Genomic DNA, 14,794 nt, shown 5'->3' with positions numbered 1-14,794 from the left:
CTGTTTCTAGACTACGTTTGTTTACATACCCGAAATACTGAGATAAAGATACAAAAATATAAAATATATATCCATTGTGACAAACGGCGAACACAACTTATATTTTTTTATTATTTTTTATAATTATATTTTTTTTAAAAATTAAATAAAATTAGACTTTTATAAATTTTTTTAATTTATTACCAAACAAAATACAAAAACACTAATTTTTGTATTTATATCTTGTGTCTTATTTTCAATGTATTATTATCTTATCATGTTGTCAAAACCAAACACAGCCCTATAGAATTGGGATTGGCTTAAAAAGATACTCAATCATGCTACGTTACCAACAACGTTTCTGCCATCATCTGTCAACTCTTATTTATAACTATATTTAATAGAAGTGTCTTTGTGGATGTGTCTAATAAAAATATCTTTTTTATAATTGTGTTTAATAGAAGTATCTTTATAAATATATTTTTTGAATATATCTCTTTATATATGTGTTTAAAATATAATAATTAATCATTATTGGCAATAAGTGGCAGATAATATGTTGGTACCTAATAAATTTCAAGACTTTAGAAAGTTCGGAAACTTATGAGAAAGATAACTTTCTGGGTTTAAAAAGAGGTTCACAAACTTCTTTTTGTCTGATTTCACTCTCAATTATTTACCTTTTAATATTTTGTTTGTATCAAAGAATTTGGATAAGCTGTAAAATAATTATAATGTAAGTAAATCAGATTGTAAAACAAAAGTAAAGCTATCTTAAAACATTAACACTAAAAGACAGATTTACTTGGAAGAAGGGAGTATAAGAATATTGCATTTACATAGAAATAATAAAAACCTTTTTTGTTATTTGGTTGGTATTTTAACTTTACTACTCAATCTTAACATTCATATTAAAAATAAAAGATTGTGAAGTTCAATTTACAAAGCTCTAAGCTGCTTGCTACTAAGAGAGTCACAAAGTCTCAACAACTAGTTCTTTTCACATTCTCTATTTTTACTCATTAGCATCACAATTTTCACATGTTAGAGATAACTTATCTTTCAGAGCTTGACACTTTTCCTCCCCCCATTGCCACCACCGCCGCCGCCGCCGCACCGCCACCCCCACCCCCTCTTTTTTCTCCCCTTTTTATTTAAACTGTTATCAAGAAAGGCAACCTAAAGCACCAACTAATACAACAGCTTTGGTGCCTTTGATTGACTACCCTGCCTCCACTTACAGGTACAGATGTCAGAACGACGCAGATGATGTTCGGCGAATCTGATATCGAGGTTGGGGTGGTGGGGGCGCACTAGACAACAGGTTCTCTAGTTCCTGCATGTTTAGGACAAAAGTTAGTGGGCTAGTTGAAAATGGAACAAGGAACTAAGAATGCAACAAGATTAAGACAGCAGCATGAATGTAACATAAACAAGATTTCTGGGTGGATTGGGACATCAGCATGAAGAATTTGTAATCTACAAGTAGAACCTTTAATAATCTTCCTACCAATTACTTGCATTAAAAAAAAATTTATTGAAGAAATCTTCTTCTACCTCTGCAAAGAAGAGCAGCCTTAAAGGCTTAGTTCAATTATGTGCAGTAACAACTTATGTGTATGCCGTGCAGCAGAAGTGAATGTCATTTTTTGGATAAAACACTAAGTGAATAATTTTAGCCCACAGAAAAAATAAATTAAGAAATCAAGTTTCTTTCATATAGAGAAGATTGCTATCTAATTCAAGTATAATGAAGAGACGCATCATTCAAGAGTACACAAATGCAAATCTTTGAAGGAAGCAAGAGAACTTAGAGAAGCCTTTTCCATGAATAAGAACAGGGAAAAATTGGAAGATAATAGATTTTAACAATTCAACTTCAGCTAAGAGTTATTTCCAGATACGTAGGGCACAGATCTCCTAAGTTCAATATTGTGTGAGGGAGTTGACCTGAAATGACAAATACAAGGAAAAATGCAATTGCTGAGCCACTTCCCTGAACCGGTGAGGCCTTTTATTTATTTATTTATTTATTTCATACAAGGCATTTCCTCAATTCTCTCTACTCATGTCTTCCCAGCCAAAATAGAGAACTAGCAGCTCTCTATATGACTATATGTAATTAATTTTTCCTTTTAAAGCACAACATTAATAAACCAGAGATTTCTAAAATATCAATCATCTGTCTGCAACCCACTTCACTAATCAGTGTTCTAATAGCCGTAGAAGTGTTAAAATAACACATTTTTGTTTCTTTTGGATTACATTAGGGGTGCATTGGGAGCTCGCATTGGAGATCTGGTGGGGCAATCAAGTGCCCAACATCACCATCCCACCAAATCTTTTGACTAGGTTGGTTCAATGCCAAATTGCATTACAGGACTACTGGCTCAAGTAATGAAATTACTCGCCAAACCATGTAATAGATGATGCTGTTTGTTGCATTGCACTTTGACTTGTAAGGAATACACATGCATCAGATAGTTGAGGAATACACTTTTCATGGTCAATGACTCTAAGATTTTACTCACAATTAGAAAACAATGAAATAGTATGTCAAGACCTCGTAATATGATTTTAAGTTTAGAGAGAATTAATAATGAAGAAGAAATATAGATTGCTCATATCTTATCTTGAATATTAAGAATTGATATTATCAATCAGAAAATAACACCATACATTCAGCGCTTAAAATTATAAGTCTAGGAGGGTAGCGCCGAGCACATCACTCCCACCTAATAGGACGTGGGTTGGGGAAGTATACTCGGCTTACCACCACAAGTAGATAGGATGTTTCTTGGATTTGAACCCGTAACTTCTAGGTCACGGCATAGCAATCTTACCATCGTGCTAAGTCTCACTATCATATTCATCACTTGAGAGTAACAGGGGACTAGGGAGTGGGACCGGGGATTGAAACAAAGTAAAAAATAACTTCAAAGATGAATCTAACCTTCCGTTTCCTCAGCTTTTCATTTTCCTCTTCCAGGCGCGACACCTTATTCTCTAATTCCGTTGTGTAAGCCTATTTAGTCATCAAGGTGAAGAAATTTTATTAAGGGAAAAGCTAAACATAGAAAAGGAACTTCATATTGTATCACATCAATATGACACATAGTTCAAAGAAAGAGAAAGGTAACCTGCTTCCTTGCTCTAGATCGGGCAGCAGATTCCCGATTCTTGATCATCCTCTTCTGCCTCCTTTCCACCGTCTTCTCCAATATGTCCTCTGGTGTGCCCCTTTTCCTCCCAGGTATCTTCGTATCGGACAAGCTTCCCATCAAAGGTGAAGGCATTGCCACCTGACCATCAGCATATGGAACATCCAAAGCAGCACCAGCTCCCATGTGCAATGGCTGTGCTATGTTCTGGCCAGCCATATACATCCCCATTAAACTTTGCTGAGGATGCTGATACTGTGGTTGTGCATATTGCATCATTGGACCTTGTGGAGGGAATGGTGGTGCTGTTAAATTAGAATCAGCAACAGCTAAAGGACCAGCACTTTTAGTATTACCCGATGCTTCAGGGACAATCCCGACCCCTGCTTTCGCCAAGAAAGCCTCCAAGGTCATCTCTCCCAATGTAGCTTGTCTGTCTCGAGGCTTCTTCTCGTTGTTATCTTTATGTTGCTGGATATCTCTCCATACCTCATCAACTGTCTTCTTGCCAAGCGCACTAGTTATCGATAGACTAGCTTGATGCTGCAGCGCAGCTTGATTAGCTTGTGTTGTGCGGTCAATTTCCATACCTATAGACTGGTTGGCCTCAGCAGTCCATACATTTTTTAGAAGCTCATCAAGGTTCATACTAGCTAGGGGTTTTCCTAAGTCACCTAATTGATTCTGAACCTCATCGAGCGTAAGACTGTACATTGAGTTTTGCCGTGCCAAAGGCTGAAGCTGTGCATGTTTACCATTACTTTCACCACCACCTTGAGACCCCATAGTATGGATCCCCCAGTAACCAAATATCAATGATAAAAGTTCACTTCATATTTCATAAACCGAACATGCTCACAAAATCCAAGCCTGAGAAACATTTAGCAATGGCATTTGTGAGGAGATCAGCATAAAGTTCATATGATCTGTAGTAACCACAAGCCTTTTGCATGCAATCTAACAGAAGGCAAATAAGTAACTTGTGTTTGATGTAACCTTATAATTGTTCCATTTTAATTAGATGGACAAAAAAATGAAACAAAAGTATTGAATCCATAGACATGCACGGCTAAAGCAACAATGTTCTTTAACGATCTTAAATTCTAAATGCACAATTAATTTTACATGATTTTCTCCATTTATTAGTACAACATAAATTTCCTGTTTTCCCTCTTAACAAAATGTATAAAACCAATTTGAAAAAAGAAATGAATGAAACAATTAAAACAAGAAAGATTAACATAATTAACTACAAAACTAAACCATTAACTTGAAAAATTATGACTAATAACTTCAAAGTTATCACCCTCATTCTCAGAAGCAAAACATAAAAAACTTCCAGAAAACAAATATTGAAAAAAAAAAAAAAGAGAATCAACAATCTTGATCCATTGCATGCAGGCAGGCACAAAGATGCAGCAACATCAACAAAATTAAATTTGAAACCCTAAACCCCATATTTCCCTTTCAAAAACCACAAAACAAAAAGTCCCTTGGAAATTCGTTCCAAAAACCCTTTGGTCAGAATATCCGGCCCCAATTCCACACAACAGTTAAAACTGAGAGAAATTCATTTTTAAAAACAAATTAGAAAAAGGTACAGAAGATAAACAAACACATTCAATTATTTTTTCTTACGGGATCATCAGGAACACGAGATTAACCCCAAAAAGAAGTATTCACAATATTTGAAACACAAGATTTTCAGTAAACAAACTGAAAAAAACAGAGAAGTAAAACAGAGAGAAGCGTCATTTGCATGCAAGGAATTCAGAGTGAGCGCCGAAAAAGGAGAAAAATTCAGCTAAACAGGGCAACGAGATCAGCATAGAATTGGTTTCTCGAATGCAATGATGACATTCAGAAAATTAAAATAAATTACAACAATTAAGAAGAAGAACGAAAGAGTGAGTCTTAAGACATATCAATGTTTTGTTAAAAGCTGAAAAAAAATAAAAAAAAAAAGAAAGAGAATAATGGAAAGTACCTGATTGCGAAACACCGATCTGAGACTGAGTAAGTAAGTGAAGAGAAACAATGGGTTTTGGGAGAAAGATTGCAGAAAATAAATTATAAAAAAAAAAAAAAAACTAAGTGTGAGAATGAAGAGAATCGAGTGTGTGTAATAAAAGTGGTGTGGTCGGAGGAAAGGAATGACAATACCCAGGTTGGTGAGAGAGAGAAGTGAAGAGAGATAACCAAATGGCAAATTCTGCATTTCCTTGCAATTTTAAATATTCTCTCCTCCAAATGGCAAAACTTTAATTTCCTTGCATTATTATATGGTTTTTTCTGATGTAATAAAAGACTTTCATTCTGCATTTTTTTTTTAAAAATTAAAAGGGAGATTCGAACTCAAAACCTGTAGGTGAAGATGGAAAACTATGTCATTTTAAGGTATTGCTAGTTGAGAGTTTCCTTCTGCATTTTATTTCACTTTTTTATTCCATATAATATTGTATTAATATTCTAAATTTATTATTTAATTATCAATATCTATATCTATATTATATATAATCTATACAGTGTATATTGGAAATAATAATGGTACAGCCAATGAGTTATAACTCAAATGATATAGTTTTTTCATATTTAATTAAAAGATTGCAGGTTCGAGTATCTTATCTTTGGTAAAAGAAAAAAATAATAATAATAATAATAATGGTACATAATAAATAAAATTTATCACTTTTTGTTAATAATTAACTAATTTTAAATATTATAAACTAAATTCTACATTTTAAATTCTAATAATATAAAATATAAAAAAAACTTTTAAAATAAAAATATTAATAAATAACATTTTAGTCATTTTTAAATTTATAACATTTATTGTACATTTATATCTATGTATCTTGCTATCTTGTTTTAAAAATTGTTTAATAATATTGATTTTCATTTTAAATTTCTAATAATTTAAAAATGTATGTCATCAATGACAAATGTCACATCTCATCATTGTATCATTTTAACTATTTTATGTCTTTAAAATACATTTTAATAATACAATAATAAATTATTTTTAAACTTTAATATATTATTACATTGAAAACATAAAAATTATTTTTTCAATTATCTTTAAAGTAAAATATTTTTCATGGCATTTTTAAATATCTTTAGACATATATTAACAATATTATATATAAAATAGGTTAATATACCCTTTTTTATAATATGTTTTATTATATATACTTCATAAAAAAATAATTTTAGCTGCTATTTTTCAAGACTTAAACTAAGATCTCTTATTTAAGTTATAACTAAAAAAAAGTTAAAATCAACCTACAATCTTAAAAAATTTATTTTTATTTTTACATACATTTAATAAATAAAAGTAAATGAATAAACACCTTAATACTTATTTATATATTAGTATATATAAAAGCTTTGGTCGGATTGTAATGTATTTATTTATTGAACGAAATTCAAAATAAGTGGTTCAATGAATCTGTGCTAGTTGAATGAAGCAGTACACACATTCATCTAATGACAAAAGATGAGGTTTGCTGGACAAGTTGTTAACCATGATCACACGTTATCTAAATTGCTGGTAGCTAGAATTCAACTAAAGTCTAAGTCTGTTAATAGAAGAACATTGTGTCGGCGACATTATGGTGAAGAACGGGTAACTTAGGAACACGAACTGCACCAGAAGTTGTAGCTCCGCCATGGCTGGAAGATGGCTCATCCTCATCCGGGTCATGATACAAAGTTTGTGTCATTTGGGCAGCCGCTAAGTGAGCATAGCAAATAGGAGCAATAATGAGTTCAGTTAAAAAAAGATCTGTTCTGTTTCTTGTAAAAAAAATTACATATTTGGGTATATAACAATGATAGGGCTTGTTTGAGTGAATTTCTTAAAAAAAAAATTTTTTGAGCTATTTTTTTTTAAAAGATTTTACGGAGAAGTAAAAGTAAGTTTATGTTTGGATATTTTATACAAAAAGATCTTTTTATCTATCAATTATGTTTGGGTATAACAATATAAAAATACTTTTTTGTTTATTTATTAAATGAAATTTTTTTTTTTAAAATGATCTTTTGAAAAAAAAAGCAAATTACAGCTTTTTAAAAAAAGATGTTTTTGGAGGGATTGGTGGTGAAAGAGACGGTGCTTTTGAAGAAGAAGTCATTGATTCGGTGAGGTGTAACAACAACAATGGCTAATTAAAAATCATAAATGCTTAAATAGAAACACAAGAATAGATTAACATACACATTAGTAGAACTGCACATAGATTTTTAAAGCAATTATAACTAAGCTACTCATATCAAACATGAACATAAAATATTACAGAAAAGTAAAAACGACGTAAAATAGTTAAATCATTTGAAAAGCAAAGATATCACTACGAAAGTTGCATTTTCATTTTTTATGACAGCGAATTTAGTGGTTTCATAACGTTTGGACCATTAAATAGTTTAATAATAAAACATGTTTAAGGTTTTTAAGAACTGTTAAATAGTTATTTTTTAAATTTAATTATAAATTAACTCCATATATTTTATTTAATTATAAAAACGATTTTTTATTTTATAAATAATTATTTTATCATAAATCTATGATGTTTATTAACAATTAAAAACAAAAACAATAACGAATTCGATCTTCCATTGATCCTAATAAATTTTTTGGTCATTCCAATCAATTAAAAGATTAAATTTGATCCGTCACGTTTGTGATGAATCACAAAATCGTGTTTCGTTGAAAACCAATCGATTGGACTATCAAACCAATTGATTGAATTATAACTTTCCATAACCCAATCGATTGGACTATAGCTTGTCATCACAAAACAATCGATTGTTTTTAATTCAATCGATTGATTATAATACCCAATCGATTGAATTCATGAAAATAATATGGATATACCAAATTCAATCGATTGGTTATGTTAGCAATCGATTGAACTTTGCACGTGATTTCCAATTCAATCGATTGGTTTGAGAACAATGATTTATTTTATTATATTTATTTTTATACCAAATAACAAAAAATATTAAATTTTATGTTCGTTTTTTTTGTTACTTATTTTACTTATCTATAATTGTTTAAATTAGACTTTATACTTATTAAGTCATATTTTTTCCTAACAAAAAAAATAGTTATGAAATTATTTTTATATTTGCATAGGAGTATATTCATTATGTTATAATTTTAATAATTAATGTAAATTCAAAAAAATTGAATAAAATTATATTTATTTTGATTACATTCAAAAGTAAATTATATGTATTTTTATAATCAAAAAATATACTTAACTTCTTTTATAATAAATAAGTTTTTTAATAATTTAATTTATTAAAAAATCTCATCTTTTTATTTATCCTACAAAATAAAAATTCATATTAATAGTTTTGAATAAGAGAATTAAAATAAAATATAAAAATAAACCTTGAATAAAAAAATACAACATTTTCAATCTAAAAATATAAAATAGTTAAAAGATAAAAAAAATTATTTAAATATGATTTTTCAAGACACTCTATGACTTAGATGAATAAATATTATTTATAAAATGAATCATGATATATTGATACAAAAATTATTGTGTGTAAATTTTTGTAAAAAATAATAAACCTCTCTCGTTAATAACAATATTGGAACTTAAATTTGAACGCTAATTGATATTATATATTGTGTAGGTACTATATTAGAAAAGTACGTTAATAATTTGAAGAGAAAAATTATTAGTGTAAATTTATTTTTTTAAAAAAATTATCCTTATTTAACTATTTTACTTTTATTCCTTCAAAACATATCTTAATAAAAATATTTTTAACAATAATTTACATTCAATAAGAATATGTTAACGAGGTTACTGTAAAAAAATGGATAGAAATTTTTTTATTTAACGAAATTGACAAAAGAATTTTTTTAATAATAAACCTCTCTTTAAGAGTAATATTGGAATTTAAATTTAGACACTAATTATCATTATATATTGCATACAAGCATCAAAAGTATATTATTAAAATAGTATGATAATAATCTAAAGAGAAAAATGATTCATTGTACATTTAATTAAAAAAATTACCTTGTTTAAACTATAGTGTAAGTGGAGCCATTTTTATAATCTTATGATTGAGAGTGAATAATTTTTTTAATTGAAGGAATTACATCATTCTGTCATGAGTTAATGTAAAATTTACATAACGTGAGTACTTGATTGAGTATGTAGTTTTAGATTACAAAGATAGGGATAAAATAGAAAAAAAATATTGGACACCAAACCCTCTGTATTCCCATTATATATTGTTATATATAAGTATAGTTTCTTAAAATTTTGGGGTGTACAGGCCACTACTCGCCCCCTCTAAGTCGGTCTCTGATTGCTAGCTAATTAATAATAAAAAATAATAACATCTATTTACTTTTTAATATTTTTTAATCTTTGTGAATTAATAAAAGATAAAAAAAATATTTTTTCATTACACAATCAATTTCACGAATAAAGTATCGAAACGAATAATTGCAAAATTAGAGGTTCTATTCACTCATCTCAATTTTGTAATCAAAACGATGGTTTATCTTCTGAACACTAAAAATGAAAAATTTGATTGGACCTTTGCTAATTGCTGCAACGGTGATTAACGATGAAAAAAAAGAAATAGTGGATATTAAATAGACGGATAAAAAATTTAAAAAAAAATTAGATATTGAGTAGATGGATGTTCCAAAGAAAAATAATAAATTTTTTTATAATCAAAGAAAATGATTCAATGGTGGGATTGAATAATTGGTGATGAATTATTCACCAATTTATAATGTTAATATTAAGGAAAGGATAAGATTAGAGTATCTAAATAAAAATAAAACCGCAAAAATTGAAGATAGAATTTTAAAGATAAGATAGATGAATAACAAGATAATTTCTAAAAACGATAATAAGATTGAAATAGGCGTAGTACACATTTCAATCGATTGGGTAGCACACTTCAATCAATTGAATTTGGTAAATTTATATTGTTTTGGTGAATTCAATTGATTGAGTAACAAAAGTAATCAATTGAATTGTGCTACTCAATCGATTGTTTTGAAGAATTCAATCGATTGAAAATTCTAAACAATCGATTGAATTACATAAAATCCACATTTAATTCATCGTTCAATCGATTGGTTAATATGACCAATCGATTGATTTATGCGAAAACCATGCTTTCTTCCAATTTTCAATCGATTGTTTAGTGATAAACTGAAATCCAATTAGAATTCAATCGGTTGGTTTGATAGTCCAATCGATTGGTTTTCAACGAAACACGATTTTGTGATTCCTCACAAACGTGACGGATCAAATTTAATCTTTTAATCGATTGGAATGGCCAAAAAAATTATTAGAATTAATGGAAGATCGAATTCGTTATTGTTTTTGTTCTTGATTGTTAATAAACACGATAGATTTGTGATAAAATAATTATTTATAAAATAAAAAATTGTTTTTATAATTAAATAAAATATATAGGGTTAATTTATAATTAAATTTAAAAAAGAACTATTTAACACTTCTTAAAAAACCTTAAAAAACATATTTTGTTATAGGACCACTTAAAATTGGGTTGCCTCCCAACAAGCGCTTCTTTAATGTCAATAGCTTGACAGTGAGCTCTCAATGAGCCTCACAGATAATCAGAGTAGTGTTAGGGCCTCTCAACACCAAACTTAGAGTTTGGTTGTGGCCTCCCAACACCAAACTTAGAGTTTGGTTGTGCCCTCCAACACCAAACTTAGAGTTTGAATGTGGGGGTTTTGTTTGACTCTGTATTGAGAGAAGCTTTTCATGCTTCCTCTCTATGGTTACAGAAGGAGAACCTTGAGTCTTATAGTTTGCACTGTCTGCAAGCCACGGAGCTTCCTGAATAGCAAACAATTGCTCATCCGGAAAGGTTTCAGAGATCTCAGTAGGAGGGAGGGATGCTCCTGCTACTGATTCTATCCGGGACAGGTGATCAGCTACTTGATTCTCTGTCCCTTTTCTGTCTCTTATTTCTATATCAAACTCTTGCAGAAGCAACACCCATCTTATGAGCCTGGATTTTGAATCCTGCTTTGAGAGTAGATATTTAAGAGCAGCATGGTCAGTGTATACAATCACTTTTGATCCTACTAAATAAGATCTGAACTTGTCAATGGCATAAACCACTATAAGTAACTCCCAACTGAACTATTTTGTTATCAGGATTTGGTGGTCCAGGAACCTTTGGACCACTTAGTGGTCCAAGTAGAAAACATGTTTTTTAAGATTTTTTAACAACTGCTACATAGTCCTTTAACTAATTTTAATTATAAATTGACCCATATATTTTATATAATTATAAAAATAATTTTTTATTTTATAAATAATTAATTTATCATAAATCTATCATGTTCATTAACAATCAAATACAAAAACAATTTTTTGGCCATTACAATCGATTAAAATATTAAATTTGATTCGTGTCGTTCGCGAGGAATCATAAAATTGTGTTTTCTGCGAAAACCAATCGATTGGAATAATGAATCAATTGATTGGATTACAGTTTACCACTAAACAATCGATTGAAAATTGCCAAAAGCATGGTTTTCGCATAACTCAATCGATTGGTCATACGATCCAATCGATTGAACGATGAATAAAAATTGGATTTTTGTAATTCAATCGATTGTTTAGAATTTCCAATCGATTGAATGTTTCAAAACAACCTGAGTCTCACCAAATTCAATCGATTGCTTTTGTGACTCAATCGATTGAATTTACCCAAATAATATGAATTTGCCCCAATTTCAATCGATTGTAGTATGTGTGAGTTCAAATTCAATCGATTGAAATGATAATTCAATCGATTGGAACGCGATGTATTACGTCAGTCTTACATCTTCTTATTCATCTATCTCATCTTTAAAATTCTATCTTCCTTTTTTAAGGTTTTATTTTGATTTAGATACTCTAATCTTATCTTTTCCTTAATATTAATATTATAAATTAGTGAATAATCCATCACCAATTATTCAATCCCACCATTAAAATCGTGTATCATTCTCTTTATAAAAAATTTCATTGTTTTTCTTTCGAACATCCATCCATCTACTGAATATCTAATTTTTTTTTATTTTTTATCCGTCTATTTAATATCCACTTTTTGTTCATCGTTAATTCACAATCACCCGTTGCAGCAATCAGCAAAAGTCCAATCAATTTTTTTCATTGTAGTGTTCAGAAAACAATCCATCGTTTTGATTACAAAATCGAGGTAAGTGATAGAATCTCTAATTTATAGTGAATAAGTTGCAGCTTACCATTTTTTTAACAAAAAAAATTTATAGTGAATAAGTTGCAGCTTACTATTTTTTTAACAAAAAAAAATTTACAAAAAAAATTATTCACTTACCATTTTTTTGTACTAATTTATAGTGAATAAATTGCAGCTTGAGAATCACGATATTCGCATTACTCTGAAATCGGATCAACCATAAGAAGGCACAAATTATAGCGTCGGCCGATGATTTTTGGAAATTGCACACTAACCATAAGATGTAAAGATTATAGTAGTAATCTAGATAAAACTTAATACTTTGGTTATTGTCAATTTATTTGTTATGTTTGGTGGATGTACTTCTTTAGTTATTTTTCAATGACTTCTTAAATAGATATTTATCGTTTTGTGGCTTCTACAATTTTTCTCTATTTCTATGCAATTTATAGATACTTTAGTTTAAAAAACTCATATTATTTTGATGTAGTAATGTTATTTTCGTTTATTATTTCAACAACAATTGCATACAAATATTATGTCTTGTGAATTATATTTTATATTATTTAATTAATTTATAAATAAAAAAATTCCATGTCTTTTTATTTGTTTGCATTCTATTTTGGATTTTTGCATCTTATAAAATTTGACCTCTCTATTTTAATTAATTTTATATATATTGCTAATAGATAAAAAAATCTTGATAAGAGTAACCATAAGAACAATCAATCATGATTATTATATATTGCATTTGGAAAGAGAGACTTTTTTAAAACAACATAACGAAAAATCAAGAAGCAATAAATTAGAATAGCAAACCAGAAATTCAAATTACATAAAGAACAGCTTCTTCTTCTTCCCTTCCCCCTTCTTTTTCTTCCCTTCCCCTTTCAGACGAACAGAGACACTCTTTCTCTTTTTTTTTTTCATTTTATAATTTTTTATTATGGGTAATTTGATCCAAAATTTTAACATCTAAGTAAAAAAGACAATTTCGTATACAAAAAAAAGATTAGAAACGAAAAAAATTTTAGCCTATACCTTAAGAACCAAAATCGTTCTTAACCCTTCATATTTCATAGGGACTTACTAAATACCTTTTAATTTTAATACTGTATGATATGAGATATAGAAATTCTTGGTTCGGCTAGAAAAACCAAGGTGAGACCACATAATGAAAAAATTCCGAGGGGAATGAAAAATTCATTACACATATTTTAATTGTAGAGAACATGTGGTAAATTGGATTTCCATTTTAGAGTTTCTTAGGTAACATAGAAAAATCAACCGTGCATATATTCACTTAGACTACAAACTATGCAATTACATCATTAGGGACAACTGGACAAGGAGCAATCAGATTTGAAAACAAACAAAGGTATGTGTCCTTGTATGTAACACCAAAAAATGTTAAACTATCAAAAAAGCCTAAGTGAGACTCCTAACTAGATTGGTATCTCAACATATAAGATATAAATTTTCTCCACTATTTAGTTGGCCATAAGAAGTGGAGGCAAATGAAAAACACTTGAAATGAAGAATGCAAAGAATCAGTATAAAATTCTGAGACAGCTTCCATCTTCAGAGATATGGTCTCTTGCATGCATAGAACTGTTGTTAAACCACTCTAGCCGCTACCAGCCCACAAGCCAGAGCTGCTCCAAACAAAGCATGTAACCTCACACAGAAGTACTTTGCCATGAAGACATTGCTTTTGTCCTGTAAGTAAATAACATAACCAAGGCTTAATACCAAACTCCAGGAATCATAAAAGGGTAACACAAAGTCTTGGACGTGCCTTATGATTTTCTTGCACAAATCTCACTACCAAGTTTCCAATTGGTAAGGTCAAGGCACAAAGGAACTAGAACCACCATAGTCATAGCAAGAGAGAAGACAAACAAATCATAAGCTCATAATGAGATGAGAAGATATCAGAAATTAAGTGTTTAGAGTTGCATACAATACTGGCTAGGGGAAGCGCCTTGCACAGACCGAAAGCAATCAAAAGAGCATAGAGTGCCATGACTACCACTTTCACTACCTCTGCGCCTCTTGCAGTGCCTAGTCTAACCTGAAAGAGACAATGGGAAATCAAAATTATCCTAATCCGAATCCTAACCAGCAACAATACCTAACAAAATAAATCAATAACCAGCAACAATGAATCAAATTAACAATGAATTAACAAGTCAGCAAGTCAGCAATAAAGTAAACAATATCAATGAATCAACGATTTAACCAAATCACATACCTGACTCGGTGGCTCGGGCTCCATATCTGACTTGAATCGGTGACTGATGGGTGCTGTGTTGTGGGTGGCGACTGGCGAGGGTTGTGGCTCTGTTACTGCTGGGTGCGAGGATGCGAGGTTCGGGCTCTGCTACTGCTGGGTGCGAGGAAGGAGGCTCGTGCTCTGCTATTGC

The 14,794-nt window shown here is 30.0% G+C and overlaps 1 protein-coding gene across 2 annotated transcripts; it reads right to left on the bottom strand.

Annotated features, from left to right (window-relative positions):
* Positions 1–799: 799 nt before the first annotated feature.
* LOC130954596 (ABSCISIC ACID-INSENSITIVE 5-like protein 2) lies at positions 800–5,377 on the bottom strand. Of its 2 annotated transcripts, XM_057881353.1 has the most exons (4): positions 5,128–5,377; positions 3,120–4,010; positions 2,933–3,004; positions 801–1,315 (listed from the first exon to the last, which is right to left on the bottom strand). In XM_057881353.1, exons 2-4 carry the CDS (start codon positions 3,924–3,926, stop codon positions 1,232–1,234), a joined length of 963 nt encoding a protein of 320 aa, XP_057737336.1. In that variant the 5' UTR covers positions 3,927–4,010; positions 5,128–5,377; the 3' UTR covers positions 801–1,231. The 2 variants fall into 2 exon arrangements, with proteins under 2 accessions (XP_057737337.1, XP_057737336.1); XM_057881354.1 differs by lacking the exon at positions 5,128–5,377 and having other exon boundaries at positions 800–1,315; positions 3,120–3,964.
* Between the last annotated feature and the right edge of the window lie 9,417 nt (positions 5,378–14,794).

This window comes from Arachis stenosperma, chromosome 10 (assembly GCF_014773155.1).
Source record: "Arachis stenosperma cultivar V10309 chromosome 10, arast.V10309.gnm1.PFL2, whole genome shotgun sequence".
NCBI classification, from domain to species: Eukaryota; Viridiplantae; Streptophyta; class Magnoliopsida; order Fabales; family Fabaceae; genus Arachis; species Arachis stenosperma.
This window is presented reverse-complemented; position numbering and strand designations above follow the sequence as displayed.